This window comes from Malaya genurostris, chromosome 1, assembly GCF_030247185.1.
Source record: "Malaya genurostris strain Urasoe2022 chromosome 1, Malgen_1.1, whole genome shotgun sequence".
Classification (NCBI taxonomy): Eukaryota; Metazoa; Arthropoda; class Insecta; order Diptera; family Culicidae; genus Malaya; species Malaya genurostris.
Genome location: NC_080570.1, coordinates 4,140,090 through 4,162,928, shown reverse-complemented (window position 1 = coordinate 4,162,928; position 22,839 = coordinate 4,140,090). Strand labels below are relative to the sequence as shown.

At 38.3% G+C, this 22,839-nt stretch overlaps 1 protein-coding gene across 50 annotated transcripts in view; it reads right to left on the bottom strand.

The window, feature by feature from the left end:
• LOC131430224 (modifier of mdg4-like) overlaps positions 1 to 22,839 on the bottom strand; it is an 81,145-nt gene that overhangs the window by 56,978 nt on the left and 1,328 nt on the right. For 38 of the 50 annotated variants that reach the window (XR_009229503.1, XM_058595033.1, XM_058595023.1 and 35 more), the window contains exon 4: positions 22,025 to 22,805. Coding sequence is in view for 48 of the 50 variants with exons in the window: in XM_058595033.1 (XP_058451016.1) it covers positions 22,025 to 22,805 (781 nt within the window). In the remaining 2 variants the exon portion in view is untranslated. Of the gene's footprint in view, positions 1 to 2,533; positions 2,623 to 2,682; positions 2,917 to 2,984; positions 3,285 to 3,400; positions 3,847 to 3,970; positions 4,264 to 4,346; positions 4,731 to 4,819; positions 5,223 to 5,360; positions 5,675 to 8,366; positions 10,429 to 10,545; positions 10,893 to 11,001; positions 11,532 to 11,669; positions 12,008 to 12,122; positions 12,455 to 12,577; positions 13,274 to 22,024; positions 22,806 to 22,839 lie in introns of those variants that run through there. The other 12 variants (XR_009229506.1, XM_058595055.1, XM_058595347.1 and 9 more) reach the window with 12 other exon arrangements.

Below are 22,839 nucleotides of genomic sequence, written 5' to 3'. Positions count from 1 at the left end.
CAGACGAATTAGAAATCTGTTCTCTATCGTTTATTAATACATTGAGGTCTTTTTTACACCTTTTTCCTATGCGAGTTTCCGAAGTTGCGCGGTTTTTTTACGCGGAGGCTTCAAAAAAAATTTGCGATTTCGGAAATCTCAAATTTTTGCAAAGTTCCTATGTTGATTTTGTTCAAAAAACTGTTTTTGAGATTACACCAAATCTCAACGTTTCATGCATTTCTAAGACATTTGGCATCAAGAAAAAAATTTCGCTTTCGGAAAACTCAACATTTCTTTAAGTTCTTAAATCGATTTTTTTTCAAAAATTTTTTTCGAGGTTACACCAGATGCAACCGTTTCATGCATTTCTATTATATTTGGCATATTTTTTTTAAAGTTCTGCGGTTTTTAGGCGAAGTAACGCAATTTTTTTACGCGGCTATCAGAATTTCCGCGGCGGCTTCAAAAAAGGTTCCGGTAAAATTTTTCTAAATTCCTAAGTCGGTTTTGTTAAAAAAAAAACAATTTTTTTTTAGATTACACCGAATCTGGACGTTTCATGCATTTCTAAGGCATTTTGTCAAACAAAAAAATTCTTCGATTTTGCGGTTTTTTTCTTCGCGGATTTTTGCGGTCAAATTCGTTTTCTAAAATTTTTTTTTTGAAATTACACCATATCTTAACGTTTAACGCATTTCTAAGATACTTGGCATCAAGAAAAAAATTCCGCTTTCGGAAATCTCAACCTTTTCTTTAAGTTCCTAAGTCGATTTTTTTTCAAAAAAATAGTTGTAGCCTGAAAGAGCAACATCCGACGAGTATGGTGCGTGGGATTGGATCTCTCATTTTCGTATTTCAACGTATTTTTGAACCAATTTTGCACCATAGGGAATGACTTTAGTGTCTTTGTTTGTACAGTAGTGACACCCAACTGGATTCTCCGAAATGACCTTGTTTTTGGGAATGTTCGATTTTGCTGGCAAGTATAAACTTTCTCGAAACACTTTCTGCGTTCAGTATCACCATAATGGATACACCTATCGTCGTCAGTTATGATGCGATGATGTAGAAATCCATTGGAATTTTGCTTTTGTAGTTGCTATTAATCAGCAACTACAAACGAAACGCCTTCCGACATCTTACGAAACGAAATGAAACCATTTCACACAGTTTGCAATGATTATACTTATGCAAACAGTCATTTTGAACTTCGAAGAGATTCGTTCATCGCCCTTATTCTGAATAACGACGTATTGATTTTTCGATCGAATGTGGTTCGATCGAATCCTAGCTACCTTTGATTTTGCTAGCGTTATTAGGAATACAAATGAAATACGATCGTAAAATCGATACGACGTTATTCAGAATAAGGGCGCATAAGTGGCTGAAAGGCTAGTGACTTTTCTGACCGTGGAGACACAACAGAGATGTCCGGCAAACCGGATCAAGTGATAGAGCAGATGTTCATAAAACGTGAAGCCAAGGGTGAAGCTTGCCAGAAAGAAAGCTAGTGTTCTTCAGGTTATGTTAACAAACTTCTGGTTACCCCAAAAAGCTAAGGATTGCGATTGGATAAAAACTGTTTCCTCGGATGAAGAAACTTTTTGGGAGTAGATTCAATTGAAGCGTGCCTGGTTGGGAAACAGTACCGATTTCGTTCAGCGCATTGTCAAAAATCTAACAAGAACAATGTATAGAGTGTAATTTACGAACGACGTCTTATTAGGCTATCCGAGAAGATCTTCAGATCTGATAACGTAGATTAGGTTCGTCAAGAGGTCAACGATCCAAAATGTCACACCAGGGAGGACTATAAGTTCGAACCCATATAGATTAGCAGGACAGAAAAACATACGGATCGAGATTATTTGAAATCGATTTTGTCCTATGAAACCACTTTTTAGGCGTGGGATTGAGTGAAGCGTGTCGAGTTGGGAAACAGGTACCAGTTTCGTTCGACGCACTGCAAAACAAACCGGTAGAAATAAATGTTTGAGATGTCATTTAGGAAGTAACCTTATTCTGTGCTAGGGCACTTAATTAATTTCATTATCTTTACGTTTCGTCTTAGACTCATCAGTGCATAACATAGTCAAAAATTGTTTTCGTTCGGCACATCAGGAAGGACTTTAAGTCTGCATAGTGGGTTAAGTTGAAGTGCAGGTGGCATAACAGTTCAACATCAACTGTTATGCACTGACGAGTCTAACACAAAATATAAATATAATGTTTGAGAGGTGTTCACGTAGAATTTGTTGGTTTAAATGTTGAAAATTTGGAAGTAAAGCCCTATAAAATCAATCGGTTTAGACCTGATAGCAGAAATTTGGTCCAATAACCTGAAGCATCGAAGTTCTAATGTTCTACTTAACGAGCTGAATCTGGTGAATAATTCCCAGCTTAAAGTCCTTTTGCCGGAATATTACTCTTTCTGCCCATCATTTGGAGCGTGTTCGTAATTCATCAGTTATCTTTCTAAGAAATAAATTCACCTCATTACCATCCAACAATAATTGAGAGTGGTTGGTGCACTGATCGCACCATCATCCATTTTGTTTTTTTTTTTTTGGTTATTCAGCAAACTCTAGTCAAATCTCGTAGAAATGATTCATCAACTCATGGCAACTGTCTAGGAACTGACTGAAAAGCATGAAACAGAATAAATATAAACAAAATTGAAAGAAAATTCAATGTCAAAACCTTGAAAACATGGGTGTCTAATTTCATTGCAGTGTGAAACTGTGGCGTTAAATTAAAGTAAAAAGTTTACGAAATAGAACGTAAAAAATGTAACTGGTTTATTATTTTCGCAATTCCACTCTCCGCTACACTAATTCACACTCTGCAGATGGCACAGCTTATTTCGGATGTATCCAATGACAAGTGATTCCGATATTTCCATGTTCTGCTTTTTGAAAACGTTGACGATGTGCACTGTTATGAAGTAGAGGAAGGAGCAAAACCAGTTAGTAGCCAGAAAAATACGGTACAAGGAAACCCACCTATAACTGACCGTAGCAATTTTTCATCCAACGGTACCAAATCTCCCGTGTTGACCGTCCGGGAGACACAAGCATTCAGCAGAGTATCGCGACCGAAAATTTTCTCGACCAGTCGCGACGTGTACAGTGCTGGTTTCGTGGTGTACATTTGGATCAGATCCTTAGTGGAAATGAACACATCACTGCCCTTATGCAATGGAACCCGATCGACCGGTGCCCGTACGGCGCCCTGATGGGTTCTATGGGTTGATTTGGATCGCTGTTTTTCGATTACTCTTGTTGACCTTGCCCGCACAGGACCTGAAAAAAATAGAGTAGCATTAGAAAAAGTGCAGTTTGCGATTAACCTAGTAGATTCGACAATAATTTCGCCACTTTTTTCGATAGCTAAAATCAGTAATTTATTTACACAGTAATAAACATTATTCTCCTTAATAATCGGGCAAATCTAACTTTTTCTGATCCTCGTAGCTGGGACTTTCCGCTACACAGTTCACCACGTACTCGGCCACATCCTCGTCGAGGGCTTTACTGCTGCTGTCACCGGAACCGCCGCCGCTTGTCGCCAGTACGAACGGCACCGGTTTCTTCTTCGTGACGCGCCGCTTGCGTTTCACGATGTCCGAATGGGTGTGGTAACGGTTCAACGGTGTGATCAAATTACCGATCGTGAACACCCGGGCACGGCACTTCTGATTCCACCACTGATTGCAGCGCCAGATTCGCTTGGACTGGGAATTTGTGGTGACCACTAGCTTCTCGAAGACGAACGGCTGACCGAGATACAGCAGCTGATCCTTGCCACGCATCGTCGTCGTGAAGATCGCAATCCGTTCCTCTTTGTTTGCCTCGCCTTCCGGTTCTAGTGAAGATACAAAACAGAACACAGTGAACATTTGAAATTGGTTGGATCATGATAGCACTTGAACATTGGGCATTGCACTGCCAAATAATTAACGCATTTTTAGGGAAAAATCAGTTTATTATCACATCGTTATTTGTTAAATTTTTCCAACCGACGCCGCCGCCGCCACAGACGGTGGATGATTGTGAGAATGCTTGCCGAGTTTAAGCTCTCCGGAATGGGGTTTGTGGATCAGACGGGCTTGACAGCGCCCGGCTGCATTCCTGTTACACACCCAGTTGGTGGACGTTTTGAAACTAGCCTCCTTGCGGTAAACGAAATTGAAAAACACCAAATTTTTGCCACCCTTCTGGTTCGGTACTATCGAAAACGGTCGTTTCATCCAAACACCGGTGGTTAGATCGTCGAATGTTTCTGCAAAACCAAAATAAAAAAAAACATACGTTAATAATTATCAGGGAATGATTGTCATCTTCGAGTGAATCTCACTCACTTTGTAACTTAAAAAAAATGCAAAAAAAAATAATAAAAACAACCCAAGTTTCAGTACAAGATCTCAAATTCATCGTTTTTCATAACAAATTCCCTCAAACTGCCATCGTCCCCGAAGCGTATCATCGGCGGATGGTTGTGGCCCCGCTTGCTCAGCTTGATTCCGCCGGTTTTGTTCGTGATGCACCGTGCCGCGCACATCCCCCGGTAGTCGTACGAGTCCTGATCGCCGATCAACCGATTGTAGTTCGGATTGGCACACACCCAGTTGACGGTACTGGCAAAGTCCGCCTTCCGACGGTACACGTAGCCTCCGTAGCACAGATTCAAACCACCCTTCCGGTTGCTGACAAGCTCATACTTTTCACCGTACTTGAAACGAGAGGTCACTAAAAGAAGAAACAAACAAAGAAAAACGGTTATTTTCACGTGGAACTAAATCCTAACTCTAGCGTAATTTAATCCAGCAAAAAAAAAATGACTGTTCGAACAAACGGACTTTATTCAATTTGTGATGTTTCGACTAACAACGAAGTACTAGATTGCCTTTACTATTTAACATGTTCGGGATTAGCTCACTGCGCTTCATACGCCGTCCCCGGTCACCGTTCCACGGTAAACCACGTCGTGATTGTGTTTCCGTTTACCGAATTTAATCAGCTGGGTTCCCTGCGTCACACAGCGGGCCGGACAGCGCAGTATCGGGTTGCTGCTTTTGTTGCATACCCAGTTGATGGTACTGTTGTAGCGTCGTTCCGTCGTGAACAGGTACCCCCGGTACCGTAGACTGAAGCTTCCGCGTCTATTTTCGATGAACTGCAGTGGCGTCTCGTACCACATGCCGGCGTAGATTTCATTCCGCTCGTCGAAAGCTTTGACTTCTGTAGGAAACAGAATACGAAATAGAACAAACAGGAAAATTTGGCTTCATTATACTCATTCCGACAGAGTTCCGAACAACTTAAGCCTAACGTTAAAAACACAAGATACTTGTTTTTTTCTTTTTTGATCAACGATTTTTATCACAATTTATTTCACATAAAATCTCCCACATCGACGGGACCGTGATTGTGCCAATTGACACCGAAGCGTATCTTGCCGTTGCCTTCGGTTGATACCCGGGCCTTGCAGCTCGTCTGCGTTGAGTTGCTCTTGTTGCATACCCAGTTCATAGTACGGTTGTGCCGTTTCTTCTGAATGTAAATGTACCCTCGAAAGTGCAGATTCATGGTGCCCCGTCGGTTCATCACGTAGCACAGTGGAAACGAGTACCACACCTTCGGCACCGGATTACGCTCCCCGAGCGGAGGTGGACAGAACGGGATCGCTGTAACTGGAATAAAACAACAAGCATGTGGTCATTTTCCCCGCTATTATGGGCTGCAGATGCAGATTTGACGCTTTGACAGAAGAAAACTGATTAAGTACTAGATTGTCACAAAGTAGGCTTTTTTATTGTTTTTCATTTGAATCGGCTTTTATAACATAATCCACCTTGCAGTGCGGTTGACGCATACGAAACACCACACTGGGCGCATCCGTCGATTGGCTTTGTGTTTTCACGTTCTCCATCACCGTTCGACCCCAGCCGATTTTCTCCGTTTCCGGACCGTGGGAGTGTTCTTCGATGCGAAGTGGAGCCGAACCGGGCTTCACAATCAATCGACTGCGACACTTGAACTTGGTACATCTGTAAGACGTTTTCCCGTCAGTTGTCAGTTTCACAGCGGTTGATTAACGACAAGAAACTTACCGAATGCAACGCCAATAGTTGCCACGATTTTTCCGATACAGAAAATTGTCCACTACCAGCAGTGGATGGCCGCGTTGACTAAAGATAAAATCAAGTCCCGACACTGCAATAAAAGAAAAACATAAAATACCAATCAGTGTTTGCTTTCTTCGAAGCACTTTCGCTAGGCTAGATGCAAAATAGAACCAGAAATAAAACAACTTTGTTCGGTGTTGACTATATTTTTCAACTCAAGTGCCTTTGCCATCATCGGCGTGATTGTGAACGCGGTACCGCAGGATGGTGTCGGTGGCCGTCAACGATATAAGCCGACCGGTGCATCGTTCCTGCAGACACCGCCAGTAGGTTCTACGGTCTCTGGTTTGTTCCATGCGGAAACGATGTCCGAGAAAGACCAGAAACGGCCTGCCACGTTGACTACGGGTAAAGCTGATCTCCGCCGAGGACAGCCACGAATGCTTGATGTCACTCTCCAGGTACACCTGTTTGCCGTGTACCGGAGACAACCGTAAGACCGGTGTCCGCCGATCGTCTGTGAATCGAAATAAATAATTTTTTCTTTATATTTGTGCATTATTTTTTTTTCTTTTTCGGTCACCGTTCTGAGACGAGTCGGACATTTGTCATCGTTTGTTGTTTTGGCGAAAACCTAATTACTACTTGTCTAGCTTTGTATTGGTTTTGAATTTATTTCTACTAATTTTTTAAACTGAATTTAAATAAATTATTTACAAGTATAAAACATTGATTTCCTTTGTCGTTGTGTGAATCATTTGAAAAAGCGAGGAGGAATTCTTCTAGAATGGATTTATCTTTCTCTAAGCTCTGAACCTATCATGTAAGTGAAAATAGTTCTCTTCCCAAAAGTTTTTTCGTAATTATTTTTTTTACGGATTTCGATGCACGATCATCGAGCTGATGGAGCTTTTATGAACAAGTGACTGTTTTTGTTAATTTAAAAAAGTATTCACCAAGTTGGCAGGGAGGATCTTTTTTCTTGACAGAAACAACGCCGCTTACTTAGTTTTTTTGCTTTTCAGTGAGATGGTTATGCCCCGTTTACACTTCTGCTGGCTGCCAGCATGCTGGTGTCAGTGTACTGCCCTCTGAGGAAAAAAACGTTCAACGGTGGTCCTTCGTTGGTCTAATACTTTGGATCATTGGACCACAGTTGAACGTTTTTTCCTAAGAGGGCAGTACACTGACACCAGCATGCTGGCAGCCAGCAGAAGTGTAAACGGGGCATTAGCGTGTGTGAAGCGATTGTTAGTTGCTAGAGCAAAAATTAAAAAAAAATGGAGTACGTCTAGTAAAAAATAAAATTCTTTCTACGATGTAGCGACACCAAGTCCATTAGCCTATCAACGAAAACTGAATGGCAATGTAGCGTAAAACTGTACCAGAAACGTTGTCATCTTCTCCAGAGTTATAATAACAGTTCAAATTGAACCACAATTTTACTAATTAACCATCTTGCGTCACCTGAAATAACTCTTCAGGATTGCGAAAAGGGAGCTTGAACTTGAAATATACGATCTAAAATTATGTTAGCTGTGATTCTAGAAATTTATAGGAATTTTGACCAAACCAGTGTCGACTTGATTGAAACTTTGCACACGTCTTCAGTATGACAAACCATTTGTTTTGCATACTGTATTACGATCGAGTGAAGATTTGGGCAACTTCGAATTCAACCGAAATACAGAATGCGAATGTTACTTTCGTTTGAAGAAACAAAAAGGAAACTCTAAAAAAAATGCACTGAACAAAAAGTTTGAGTTTTCTCCGCTACTGCTTGATGAATCTTCAAGAAAAAAAACCATCAATTTATTAAGATAAATGTACCGAACAAACTGATATTACCCTTTTGAATTTCCGCTCAACGATAACGAAGAAACAGCTTCTGCGTTTTGTCACAATAGCCGTTTTCCTACGAATTTAATTTGCGCTCTAAAGCAGATCGAATTTTTTTAAACATTTTTATCTTTGATTTTGAATTTAACAAAACCTGAATTCTTTGAATTTTATGTATACATATGTTAAGAACGCACTTAAATCATGCAATCGTATTGTAGTATAAAAGTGACAATTTTAACAGAAACATAAAGTTTTGCTGATGTCTATAAATGGCTAATGTAACGGTTTTATTTTTCACAACACAATAGTTACATTATCAACATAATCAATTTAAAAAAAAACAAGTAAAAACGATGTTTTTTCGGATAATTTTCTAATGCTAAAAAAAACATTAATTTTTATTAAATATTTGTGCAAAGATTGGACATCAATTTATTTTTGAATTACAACGATTTGTAGAATGTGCATGTAAAAACTACATACATCGGTCTTGATTCAAATTTCTCTATCGATTCATTCTATGTAAATGGTTTGCCATACTGAAGACGCGTGCAAAGTTTTATCATACAAATCGTAGTATGAGAAGTCAGATGACTTGTTACCAAATTTCTGGAGTTGCACTAAGGCAATTACGAAAAACTCATGTAAGTTATTTCAGCAATGAACTTATCGATTGATAGTTTGATAGTGCTTTAACAACAAACTAGGATCAAAATTCCTCAATGATTACTATTTTCAATACGATTATTCTTCTGCCGTTTGAGGAAAAAAAACGAGTTAGACGAATCAAAAAATGTTCATTAATACTGTATTTTTGGTACTTTCTATTTTGCAAGCTCTCTTATGGTCTTTTCAAACCTTAAGTGTTATGAAAATGCGTTAAATTTTGTTCTGTATTTTAATTCAGAACTTGATTTTTATTATATTTCATGAACTAAATTTTTTCAGTATAAACCAATCCATACGAAAACAAATCACACCACACATATAAGATTTGGACCACTCGTGGCTCCTAAAACTAGGGTACACAAGTTAATCGCCGTAATCAGAAGAAAATTGGTTTTGCTTTCGTTGTAATTTGAGTGGATTCTCCGAAAAATGCTCTCCAAAATTATTTTTAACACTTGGTTCATTTAATAATATTGACTGGCTTAAAGGAACCGAAAAGTTCGAATCCGAAATTCCTTCTTCGTTCATGCATAGATAACAATTAGGAAAATCATAAGACTGTCTATGAAAAACTTCATGAACCTTCTAGTCTTATTAAACTCTTAATTGTTTTTCCCTCGGTGTATAAATGCATTCGAGCTTGCAAGCCTCGCTGCATTTGAAAACATAAAATGAAATAACAAATCGTAGTAGGCCGCGAAAAAACTGATCGCTCCCGACAGAATTTTTCCAAACGAAATATTTTCAACAAATTTTAATTTTTTAGGTGAGAGTTATCGATAAAGAAGTATCAATTGGATAAATTTGGAAGTGTGAATAACGATATTGCGCCATGTACCCAGATGCGAGCAACGTTCGCAGAGAAATTGAAATAAATGAAAAACTCATCTTCTATTCTATAAAATGGATATTCTTGCGGTCTTTCGACCGGACTCTTTTTGGCGGCCATTCCTTGTAGTATAAATGGATACTGGTGCGTTTTCGTTACGCTAATAGCAATCCTTTTACAGTATTTAACTTCCATCGTGACGTTTTAAAGAGGATAGTGCAATTATGATAGTTAATAAATTTTACCTAGATTCGTTAATTGAGAGTTTCGTGTTGTCACCTGACTTCTGAATGTTGCATTTCCTTACATACTCTGAGCCATCGTTTTATCGATAATCACAATCGCTTTACCGGTTCAATTTCACTCAGTGCATAACCGTTTATTCCATTTCATATGTGTGTCACTTCCTTGAGGTATTCATGCTCGGTATTCGGTAGCACCATTGAAAAAAATGATTCAACCCTAAGCAAAATCAAAACTTTACGTGAAATAAACCGAAAATAGTAATAACAAACAAATTGCTTGGTTAACTAGGAACTAAACCTGCAACATGTCAACTGAATTCATCACTCCTCGCTTAGGCTGCTATTTCTTCGTTGTTGTCTGTCGCCCGTTTACCAACACAGCACACACACGCGCGCGCACAAAAAAAACATCACTCACAGCACCTCGACGAGCGTCCGTTTCCCGAACGGTGGGTCGTGATTGTGGACGTGATATTTCACAATGATTCCTTCCACCGTGGTGACCCGACCGGGACACTTGGAGAACGAGGCACATCGCCAGTAGCCTTTCTCCTTGCAGCCACCATTCCGCCGAAATTTGTACCCTCGGAAGATGAGCAGCGGGTGACCACGGCGACTTCGGATATACTGAACGGCTTCCGGGTACAACTGATCGCGCAGATCGTTCCGGTAGTACACGCTTGGATTATCCAATGGAATCGTCGTTGTCGCCGACGTCGAAGTCGTGATGTAAGCTAAAGATAGAGAATTGACCGTTAGTTTTGCATCTGTCGGAGCCACTCTCTCTAGTGGTTGAAGTGTCAGAATTAAAACAAAGGGTTTTCACAAAATGGACATACGGGCGTGGGGCGAACGCTCAAAGGCATTTATTTTCGCTTAACAAGTAGACCCTGTTTACTGTGGACCACTGTCTGCTTGCACCATTCGTCTAGATCGGTATTCGCCAGATCGGTAGGTTCCAGTACCGATGCGCTTATCCGTCGTTGATCGTTGGCGTGACAGTGCGATGTTCGTTTGATAATATCGTTGCCATGGCAAATGACACGACCGTTACATTTGGAACTTTTATATCGGATGCACAGCCAATAGGAGCGTGTTTTGCGTACACGCTCGCATCGGTACACATAACTGTCCAGGGCAAGCAGTGGAGCTCCCCGCTGACTTCGGATGAACAATCGATGGTTGCTGCTGATCATACCTACAACAACAAAAAAAACACGAGCGAAATGAAACCGTTGATTGCTTTACTACTATTACAGATGAAATTTACGAGTTTTTTTTTTGTGTCAAACAGTGAAACACCCAACTAATTGATTAATGATTGACGAACATGAATATTTATTGTAATTGGTTCAAAGGTAAAAGAACAGTTAGATAGAAAATACACTTTAGAGCTCAACAGAAATTCCATAGTCCTCTAGCTTCGGCAAAACATCCATCTTGATCATTTCAATATCCGGAGAACCGGGATCACCCAACGAAGAGTTGGCAGATAGTAAATTCGACGGACAGAATTTAGAAGCAATGGTTGTCTGATATTTGGTGACCGTTGGTTCCAGCACATCATCAATGGTGTTATTGCGTCTCGTAATCTTGGCAATCTTTTCCGTATGCGGTCCATGGTTATGTTGCGAACCAGTCAAAGCACTCAACCGTCCGTTGACTATCACACAGCGAGCCCGACAGCGTTCCTCCTTTATCTTACGGGAATAATTGTGACATCTCCAGTACATCTTGTCACCACGGGTGCTGTGGCAGTTGTAAAGATAATCATTGATAACCAAGCAGGGTGTCGACCAGGGACTTTTGATGAACGTAAGTTGCTGCGAAGAGGTACCTTGAAGAAAATCATAAAAAAAAACATGAAATTATAGCCGATCGGTCGCTTCTGGTTGGAAAAAGCATGCTTATGGTTCTACCATTGAAATAAAAAACTGTTACTAAAAATGCGTGATTTATTTTTTTTCTTCTATAAAACTAATTTTAAGAACTAAGGATCAAACACGCTGTACTGTTCGTAGATAAACTTTCCGGACAGTTTGGACTGTTCTTCGGGGTGATTATGGTTTCCGTGGAAACTGATCAGTTGATTATTACGGGTGATACATCGGACAGTGCACCGATTTGGACCCTTCCGGTTGCTGGAGAACGTACATCGCCAGTAAGTGGTGTTGGTTGCTTCCACCCGTTTGTTCGAGAAGAATACATATCTTTGATATACCAGACAGCTGCGACCCCATCGACTTCGCACGAACAACAGTTTTTCTGATGATTTCCACTCATCAAGCACATTTTCCAGCCGGTCAATTCGTGCTGCGTTGGGGAACAGACAGAAAAGTGTAGACATAAATAGCTGAAAATTGAAAACACAATTCTATCTAATGCCGTAGTCATCCAAGAAAAAGAACCAATCGGTAACGTGTCTCTTCATTTTATTCGGAGACTATTTAAATTCTTTCTTCATAACAACGTTTCTCTCCCCACCGTCCGGTAACGTTACCGAGTCGCAATCCTCCAAATATTGAACCGAAATTGGTGGACCATGATCGTGTTCGCCTTTGACTCGTTTGATTAGCATATTTTCCGTCACTATTCGACATGGACAGCTTTTCCGCTTCGATCGCCTTTGGACACACTCCCAGTATCCCAGAGATCGACGCTTTCGATTCAATGTGAAATGATGGTTCTGGTACAGCAGTAGCGGTTTACTTTTTCGACTGCGAACGAACTGGACGCTGAGATCCTGCCCCTCATCAAAACCTAAAAGTAAATACAACATTACACAGCATTCAACGAAAAATATGTTTTCTGTTTTCACGCGTGATTATCGATTTAAATAAAAATATTTTCCAACAGTAATTATTTTGTTTTTATTTTAAACCAATTATGATGAGGCAAAAAAGGTCGTGGACTAGACTTTAGCAAATAATCAGTACTTTCGCTCCACCAATAACAGTTACTTTTGTGTCATGTAAAACGACGAAACCTCATCGAGTGGAACAGATTCTATTATTTCATCGATTTGAGACGAATCAGCATGTTGCTGCTGTTCATTGTTTTCCTCGTTCACACCGATCGTATCCCGTACGACCAGCTTGTAATCGGTTCCATCGTCAATGACGTCGATCTTCTGCGAAGCCGTTATTGGATGTCTGGAGTAAATGTCCAGGTATTCCTCCAAATCTTCCGGGTAGTCATACAGCGGTTTATTCCTGATCTTGGCTTCGTGACTTTCGTGAATGTGCTGCCGTTTGGCGCGGATTAACCGGTTGAATTTGGTCACACAAATCGCTTTGCAACGGAGTTTCGAGACCTCGATGCAACGCCACGTGGTGTTTCCGTTCTGCTGCGTTAGCTTCCGGTTGTACAGATATCCACGGTACACCAGTTGGGCATTCTTTTTCTGACTACGAATAAACTTGATGCCGCCGCCACCGCCGCTACTGCCATCAGTCGACCCAATGCTGTAGGAAGCCGTTGGAATCGTAGCGATATGACATTCAGTGAGTTCGTCATTTTTGGTGGATGAAGCATTACTAGTTACCGATGGTTCACGTAGAAATCCATCGATGATGGTACCTGCGAGGGAAGGGGAAAGCAATAAAATAACGAGACGATTCAAAACATGGCAATTCATTCAATTCAACGCACAGACGATGCCAGACTTTGTGATGGAAATAAGGTAAAACATGTATTTTTGCACCTTTTTATTTTGATATAATGTTTAATGTGCTTATTTATAACTTGATCGTGAAAAAAGTTGGAATTCATATTGCAGGGACGATTAATTTCTCTATCTCAGATCAGTAGTTTTTGTGGAATACCTAAAACATACACAATATTGGCATTTAGACAAATTCATACAACACAATTTGTTTTATTCATGAATTTATGTCTGGTAATTTTAAATATAACATCAATGAATATTGAAAGTGTGAGTTTATTATTGTAGAAGTGAATAATTAAATAGAACAAAAAAGAAAATAAATCAAACTAGTAATTGAAGTATATCGAATCCGGAAAAATCTGAGAACACAAAATAATCGCGGTGGACGGAAACCGACGAGACTGGTGGAAGTAATTCGTATTTCTGTTCACCGACTTTGCATTACGTTGTAACGATGGTCTTGGCGAATTGCACACTGATGCCATGATGTTTTCGATTGACAAAGAGAATTGATTTTCACTTGTATATAATTATGCTTGGAACTCTATAAATAATCTATCTTGATATAAACTCTGCAGGTCCAGATGGCATGCCAGTAGTCATCCTGAAAAAGTGCTCAATCGAGTTATTCGCAACACTTTTTTGTTTACATGTGTAAGCGCTGTCTCTAAGCTGTTTGAGAAAGTAGTAATGACTCCAATTTTCAACCATTGCAAGCTATGTATGCAAATATGTCGATGATCTCTAACACGTGTCTATGCCTAAACGTGTCACAGCTACTATTCTCTTATCATTTACATCTTATGTAACCAACGCCATATCAAACGGTTGTCAGATGGACGTCTTCGATTAAATTAACCATGGCATCGCACTTGCGAAATTCAATCGACTTGGTTTTAGTACAAACGTCCTTCGATGGATACAATCATATCTCAGGAATCGTCATCTCGTGGTTAGAATTGACGATTTTTTGCAACATATGGAATTTCGCAAGAGACTTTAACTATATACATTTTTCTCTGAAAGGACAGCAGATATCTTTCGCAGATGACCTCAAGATTTACCATGTTTTTCGTAACTCAGATAATACAACATTCCTTCAGCGACAATTGGTCATCTTCGCAGTTTGGTGCAAACTTAATCAATCCAAACAAATGCTCGGTCATTACGATTTCGAGGAAGTAAAGCCTTTTCAAATTCGAATTCGTGTTTTTATTGACGAACAGTTAACATTCAAGCAACACACCAACTACTTTTCGCAACCTGGGTTCCATAATGAGGTAGGCCAAGCATTTTAAGGATGCCTGAAATCGCTGTACTCTACATTCGTTCGTTCTACTCTGGAAGATTGCTCAGTCATTTGGAATCCTCTCTACCTCTAGGGCGCTCTCATAGAATCGAGTCGATACAACGTAGATTCGTACGATTCGCTCTTAGGGGTAGATGGAGTAAAACGTACCCCCTAAGGAAGTGTTGCTGTATCTTAACTACAGAGAATAACACGGAAGAGTTTCATGCATGAAAATCTTCCGTAATCATTATTTCTCAAAATTACGTACAAATACTCGCTGAATGCATTGAAAAATACATGAAATATCTTATTTTCTAAAACCCTTGAAAATTTTCTATTGAAATATATGCCCGATCGTGGAAAACATGAAAAATATACAACTTAAATTACGCGAAGTGCGATTATCTGAACATAGAGGCAGGATGATCTTAAACAACGAGTAAACATCCATCAAAACAACGGATTAAAGCTCATTACAACCACGGGACAATATGCACCCTCATAGTTTCTTCTTCTTATTTAAAGAAAGCTTTAGACTTTTCGTTGACGAAATATTTGACAGGTGTGAAGATTGTTTACTATTATTCATTAAATTGATAACTTATAGATGATTTTTGTAAGCGACTACTCGAGCATTTTGCCTCACACGATTCGGGCCATTATGCTCCCAAAAATATGAAACGATAAATTTGACGATTTTTCTATAAAATTGCAAATACATCGTCTGTATTAAAACTAATTTTAGAACCCCGAATGATTGACAAAGAAGTTCACTGGTTACATAATTAAAATCGTCTTCCTCACCCTAGAAAATAACTATGGAATGAACATCAAAAAATACTTATAACAGAGACATAATTGGTTTTTTATATTTTTTTCAGATATGATTGAGCCACCGCTACCAAAGTTTTATAGTAATCTGTTGTTATGGCGGACTTTCAGTTCCATTAAAATTTCAGTAAAACAAATTGGTACGTTTTACCCAATCTTCCCCTATAACGAAATAATTAAAATTCTTCATAGTGGAATTTAAGAGAACTTTCATTTTTTTTCAAAAAAGGTTTAAAAAATATGTATTTCAGAATACTTCCCACTTTCTCCTAATTCCAACCAGTTCCAGCTTTCCATACACCATCATCTCTCGAAAAATAGATTGATTTTTTTTTACATTCGATCGAAATGTAGAAAAAGGGTAAATGTGAATCAATAAACTGTTGAAAACCCCTTCTAACATCAATATAGAAATAGATCATTTAAATTTCCACTGACAATCTTAGTAAAACAGCCATTGTTGAAAATCGTAGAAGCAGATTTCTTCGCTACCGCTAGATGAATTTTCAACGAAAAACATTGTTTTATTTTAAAAAATGTGATATATGTATTAAATATTTTTCTAAGTTTCCGCTCAATGACAACGGAAAAAACTGTGTTTGGCCACAATGCCTGTTCTCTTTAAGATTTTACATCATTAAATAATTGAAGCTAAAAATCTATTAGTTTCAAGAGCTCAAACTAAATTCAATTCTCCTATTATCGACGATAATATTCAGCTGCTCAACTGCTTGAAGAATTCTACGCCCTCGCAATATTTCAAGGAAATCCATATTTAAGAAACTAAACAAGAAATCTAGTATAGATTCACTTTATTACGATATAAACTTTTCCTAACAGCAATTGAACAAATCGAACCATATTTTGAAGTTTTTCTTAGGGTCTTTAAAACCTCAGAAACCAATTCCAACACTCAAAGAAAAAGGTGAGTGACTAGGACCGAGATTCAACTGGAAGAAAACTTACTTGCTTCTTTCATACTTCCAAATACCAATAATCGTTCGTTAGTTAGTTGTGGGAATTTTGTAACTTTTATTGCTGCGCTTCCTGAATTGTAACGGTGCATCTATACTAAAGTATGACTTATTAACGACAAACATTTTAGTTAGTTATTTTGAAATATTTTAATGGTTCTAAAAAGAACCCATTTAAGAAATTTAACCGAAACTGAAACCGAATTAAGGAGCTAAATTTCGAAACCGAATTCAGGAAGAAAACTCTGAAACTGCATTTAGGAATTATATTCTGATTCAGAAGTTAATCATGAAGCTCTGGTCCAGATCTGAAATTTTGTTCTAGAATCGATATTTTGAATTTTGCTCCAATATTTTGAATTTGGTTAGAAAATCTAGTCAAGAAACCAGCATCTAGAGTTAGAATTTAGTTTAATAGTCTTAGTTTTACCTTTTATTCTGGAATCAAATTGTGAATCTGAAACTTTATTCTAATCTTAAAATTAAGTTAAAAATTCCGGTGGACCAGAATCCAGATTCTGAATTCAGTTCCAGTCTTCCTCAAATGCTTCCAATATTTTGAAAAAAAAAAACTAATGTTTTGAGTTATTTATGGTTATCTCGCACTTTTGGAAATTTAATCATAAATTGCAAATCACATTTCTGATGGCATGGAGAAACGTAGGCGTAGAACGGCAGTAATGCATTCTTAAAAATTACTATCGTTTCGAGATATACAATTATCAATACACTTTATTTCAATCACTTTTACTTCTTTTGAAAAGGTTAGAGAACTATCGTTCTTAGACAAAGAATTTTTTGTTCACTCATTCTTACAGAAGAACTAGTTATGTTGAATCGTTCAAATATCAAATTAAATCATAATTCAACTATTCTCTTTTCAATGCATTGACCAATTCCCAACTTTCACAAAGGATTTGGAAATATCACTGATACGAGAGACAAACGATGTATTTTGGATTATGTTTTTATATGCAAAACTTAACCTCCATTGAAATTCACATTCGATCGAAATACAAAATCAAGATCGGGATTTACATTGTTGTAGATTTTCATGGTTCGGTTATAGGAATTTGAATATTGGATCCAATTTATCTTAATTCTTATTCCATCAGTATTTCACATTGCCAAAAAACAAAAAAAAAAACGGTGATTTTGTATTTCGACCGAATTCGAAACAACAATCATTGCATTGAACTTAACAGACTTGGACATCACTAGCATTATAACCGAATTACTTAGAACATAAATGATTTCTTACAATACCCATTTTATTGTATTTAACACGTTTTTATTTCAACACAAAGCCCAATGCTGCATAAATTCGTGTCATTATTTGATACATAATTTTTGCTCACGTATAATGGCACCGTGCATTTCTCACACCATCTAAATACGAAACAGCAGCGCGCAAGAAATAAAAAAATGCGGAAAAATTTATGTGAACATTTTCAAATTTCGGTTGTTTTGGCTAAAGTTTTGTAATTGTGAGTTGCATTTTCAGATTCTTTGTAAAATTCTGCTACAACCACTACTTTTCAGTTCTAAAACTGTCCCTGTGGAACGGAGCATTTCAAAAACTAATTACGGCTTGGCAAAGCCAAGACCAAGACCTTAAGGTGCAAGTCGCGTTTTGATATGGGAAATATGTATGTAAATTTCATGTATGTGACCCATAATATTGCAATCCCTCGGGCCCGTACTTTCTCGAGCCGGCCCTGGAAATGGAAGTGACAGCCATTTGATCTTCGAACTGGATCCACAATTCAATAGTAGGTTTCAAATGACTTAAAATCGGCTAAGCCATCTCTGGGTAAATTGATCGTTTACCATCTCCGAAACCATAAGTGACAACAATTTGATCTCGATCAATCAACCCGATTCTGTATTTCGTTCGGATCGGATTGTTTCGATCGAATACGAAATTTTGCATTCTGTAGCTCGATCGAGTTTCCACACAAAAGCATCACTCGATCAAATTTCAGAATGCCAATTTTTACATTCGTTCGAAAAAATCCGATTCGATCGAAATATAGAATAGGGGTGAATGATTCAATAGCAGTTTTCAAACAAACCTAAGTTTGTTCAAATCGGTTCAGCCATTTTTGAAAAAAAAATGAGCGATAAAAATCTTTGAAAAGTGCACATAGACATTTTTCGATCTCGTTGAGCTGAGTCGATGGTAAATAACACTGGATCTCCGGAGCTACGATCAAAACTTTCTCTATAGAGAAAGACAATTCAAAAGTGAAGTAACTGTTTTCTAGCTTTGATTAAAAATTTTATTTATATTGAAAAACATGCTATGCAAAACTGGATAACGAAAATCAAATCCTTCTACCCACACTTTCGTCCAATTGGATTACTGGCCGTCCCTAAAACACATAGAAAACAATATTTACCTACTTATTATGCATTGTTTATTGCAATTATCGTTCTCTTTCTGAACAACGATGTATAGATTCTTCGATTGAATACAAGTTTCTGCTGTTATACCGAATACAAGTAAACGTATCTCTATTACGGAAGTCACCTCAAAGATAAAGTCAAGTGAAGTAAAATTGAGAACAGTAATAAGGGCCTTTGAGAACTTCACCTCAGAAAAAAAGTAAGTTTGTTGGATGAACTTGTAATTATGTTAATTTTTTTTACTATAGTGAGAGCAAATTATATTAATAAAATTAAAATGAGAACGATAAACGCCAGTCTCAATGAGTATTAGATCGTAATTCTCTTTCGATTATTACCAGCTGTCTTATATTTGTATAGAATAACTAAAACTGTCATTTTTTACTGAAGAAATTATCGAAAAATAAAGCAACATTCCATATTTGAAAAAGAAACTGTCATTGGCACTTAAAACCTAATCTAATGTTCATCGAACAATGTATTGCCAACGGGATCAATAATTTCAATAAAAATGTGGCTTTTACCCTTAAATGCGCAGCCGGTTTTGCATGCTACGCGTAAATACAATTTCGAGGCAATTGTGGTTGTTTTCGAACACTGCGTATTGAAGGATGACAAAACAATCGCCCTTATTCTGAATAACGTCGTATCGTTTTTTCCCTCGTATTTCATTTGTATTCCCCATAACGCTAGCAAAATCAAAGGTAGCTATGATTCGATCGAAAAATCAATACGTCGTTATTCAGAATAAGGGCCAATGTTTTTTTTTTCAGAAAACTTCGTAGTATATGCTAATAACCTTTACCCTACTATTAAAACAAATTTAATAATTACGATTAAATGTAAGCACTTGATTTCAAAATCAAACGGTATTTACGCACAATGTAATTTTTCAGTGCCATTTAAAACGTTAAAGCGAACACTAACAAGTTATTTGTTGCAATCAGGCGCGTACCCAAAAAAAAATTGTGGGGGGGGATTCGTTTCAGAACATGTTGATAATTTTCCATACGATTGAAATATTTATACTACTTGAACAATTTTTGGGGTTATAAAGTCGTTTGTTGTAAATTATTCTTTTCATAATTGACTTAAATATTTAAAGAGCAGATTACATTACATAATATATTTTTTCAAGTTTCGGAGGAGGTTTGAACCCCTAAACCCCCCTGGATGCGCTTTTGGTTGCAATACAAATATTTATGAATTGCACTAAAAGAATGAATAAAGGAAACACTCTTGCTGCAATTACTCAAATCTTTTGAAACTAGAAGTAATTTGCTGAATTACTTGCATGACTGTGTTCTTTGTAAGATTTGTGCGACAGAATATTAAACAAAAATTCTGCTACATAATCTAATATTAGCATACAGGGGTAACGGCTCCAGTAGTCATCTCATACGTAAACCTTTAGAGTAAGATCTACTGTCTCGTTTCAATAGATTGACCTTAAGGGTAACATGAAAATAGGTTAAATCGTTTCAAGTTTTCATGTCGCTTTAACAGCAGTGTACTGAATAATTTTCGAACTATATTTTTTTTGCGATACTTCTTAGAGCCTAAGCAAAGATATTGTTTCCGGTTTTATTTCAATCCGTTGATTGAAAGTCGACTAATCGGCAAAATAACATGGCAACTCTACTGATGAGATGACTATTGGTACAATAACCCTACTACGATGTTTTCCTCTAAATACGAGAATTTACTTACGTGATGATTTCTTCGTGTTGATTTTGTTTCGGTTTGCCTGGAAATGAGTTTCACACCAAAGTTGACTAGCAGCGCAATGACGCTCTCTACTCAAATTTGGTGTTTCGTAATCCAATGTCCGAGACCAAGGTGGAGTGAAAACAAGTGGACAATCTTTTATTTGCGGCAAAGTAAGGACATTTTTAAGGGACTCTTATGAACTAATAGAGTAATGAAAATTCATACCCACCTGCTTAAAGTTAAAGATGCGAAGAATCCGAATCGAATTGTTTATTTTTACCAGAATGTCCTGGACCAGACATTCTTCATCTTATCAATTTTGAAATAACATAATTTTCCTCATTGAATTATATCATCCATTCTCCTAAAATTGATTATTCTTTGTATGCGTACTATACTTACCATCAACCATGAATTCAGAAGTATTATTCCACTATTCGATACACTCACATTAAACAAAGGAAATATTTGTTTAATGCTTACAAAAATAATGTAATTTGGCAATTGGTACATGCTCATGTACAAATCACCCACTGTGACAACGGGATCCCGCACAATACGGACTGAGTTAAACGTTCGCCCGTTTGACATTGACACCCGTAGAGCCCTTCAAGTGCGAGTTTATTCAAACCCAACATGTTTCACTTGAAATTGCACTACTTCGTATATAGAGATGACAGATGTTCATATAATTTAATTTCATAATAGGGACATTGTGATCATTTAAAAATAACATTTTGGATAGTAAAATGGTGCATTCCATATCGAATCGCTGCGCCCGGCGTACGCTTTTCAAACTCATCATGGTAATCTAATCTAGTAAGCGCAACGAAACTTTCTGGTTTGCTGGGAGAAAAAGTATTGGCAGTGATTGTCTGTACATGGCCTGCCCCTATCGATTTTTGAATCATTCACATTGAAACTAGAAACGCGTTTCTTAACCTAATCCACCTGATCCTTGCTGAGGGGTTTTTTTTCTATTAAAAAACGTACCTTGCTAAACTCCTGGTGTTGTTGATCCCGCTCCGAAATCTCATTTTGTTCATTCATCACTTCTTGTACCACTAATTACTACACAGTCGTAAAACTTAAAATGTTTGTATTCACAATACGGTCTTAGTTTTTGATTTCACTAGAATTGAAAATGCTTCAAATAAATTGCTACTTTCACAAATTCACACTCGATACTGAATGAACCCACAAATTTACTGTTTGGAAAAATAAAATAACAGAACCCCTCCAATTCCTTCCTAGACATTCTTGTTTTAGTGTAATCGTGTAAGGGAGATAGGCCCTAAAAATTGCTCATAAACGAAGGAAAGCAAAGATCAGGTTTCGTGACTAAACTGAAAATATGTTTAAAAAAAACTCAAGCTCTAGTACGACAACAACCACCGCGAAATCGCCACTGATTCTCCCGGTTTGCTAGCAACAGTTTGTACACCTACCTTGTGCCGCTTGATCAGCTGCTGCACCACCTTCCGCGTACGATTCACTGCCATATCCCGAAGCACCGGCCTTTGCGTCGTCTCCTTCCGTGAAGTAAGTTTCGTCATATTTGCTCATATCACCGTACGTTTCATCTTCCACATAGTGAGCCGAATCGTCAGCCTCCTGGTCGTGCTCAGCCGCTTCCTGTTCCGCTAGTGCCTGTTCTTGTTCGTTTTCCGCATCGATCGCTTCCACCTCTGAAGGGTCATCGCCATAGTCCGGTTCAGCTTTAGGGTTTATCGTTTCGATTGGCATTTCTACATATTCCGGTTCCGAAGAGACCACTCGCTGTTGTGCTTGCGGAATTTGCTGTACAATCTGAACCCCTTGAACCTGTGCGGACTCGGCAGCATCGAGTGGATCAGACAGTTTGGCTCGTTTCATAACCTGTGTCGTTTGCGGTATGGTCGAAGTCCGTTGTTGGAGCGTTCGTTTTTGGGTTGGTTGTGCTTGTAGGATTTGCACCTGTTGCGGAGCAGCTATCTGGGTGGCAACGATTGTGGCACTGGGACCACTACTGCTACTACTAGCGGGGGCAGGAGTGGAGGTGGCTGTGATTTGTACTACTTTCTCATGATCGCTTCCGTCGTCCGAATCGAGTTTGTACGAATGGATTCGACTCCGCTGCAGTGTTTTCACCCGCGGGGATGACGCAGTAGACGGAATACTCGTCATCCCACTCGAGGGTATGTGGGAGGTTTCTTTGGCGGGCGATGGTTGCGTTGGTGCACTTTCTCCCTGCATAACAATAAAAAAAAAATCAAGTTAGAAT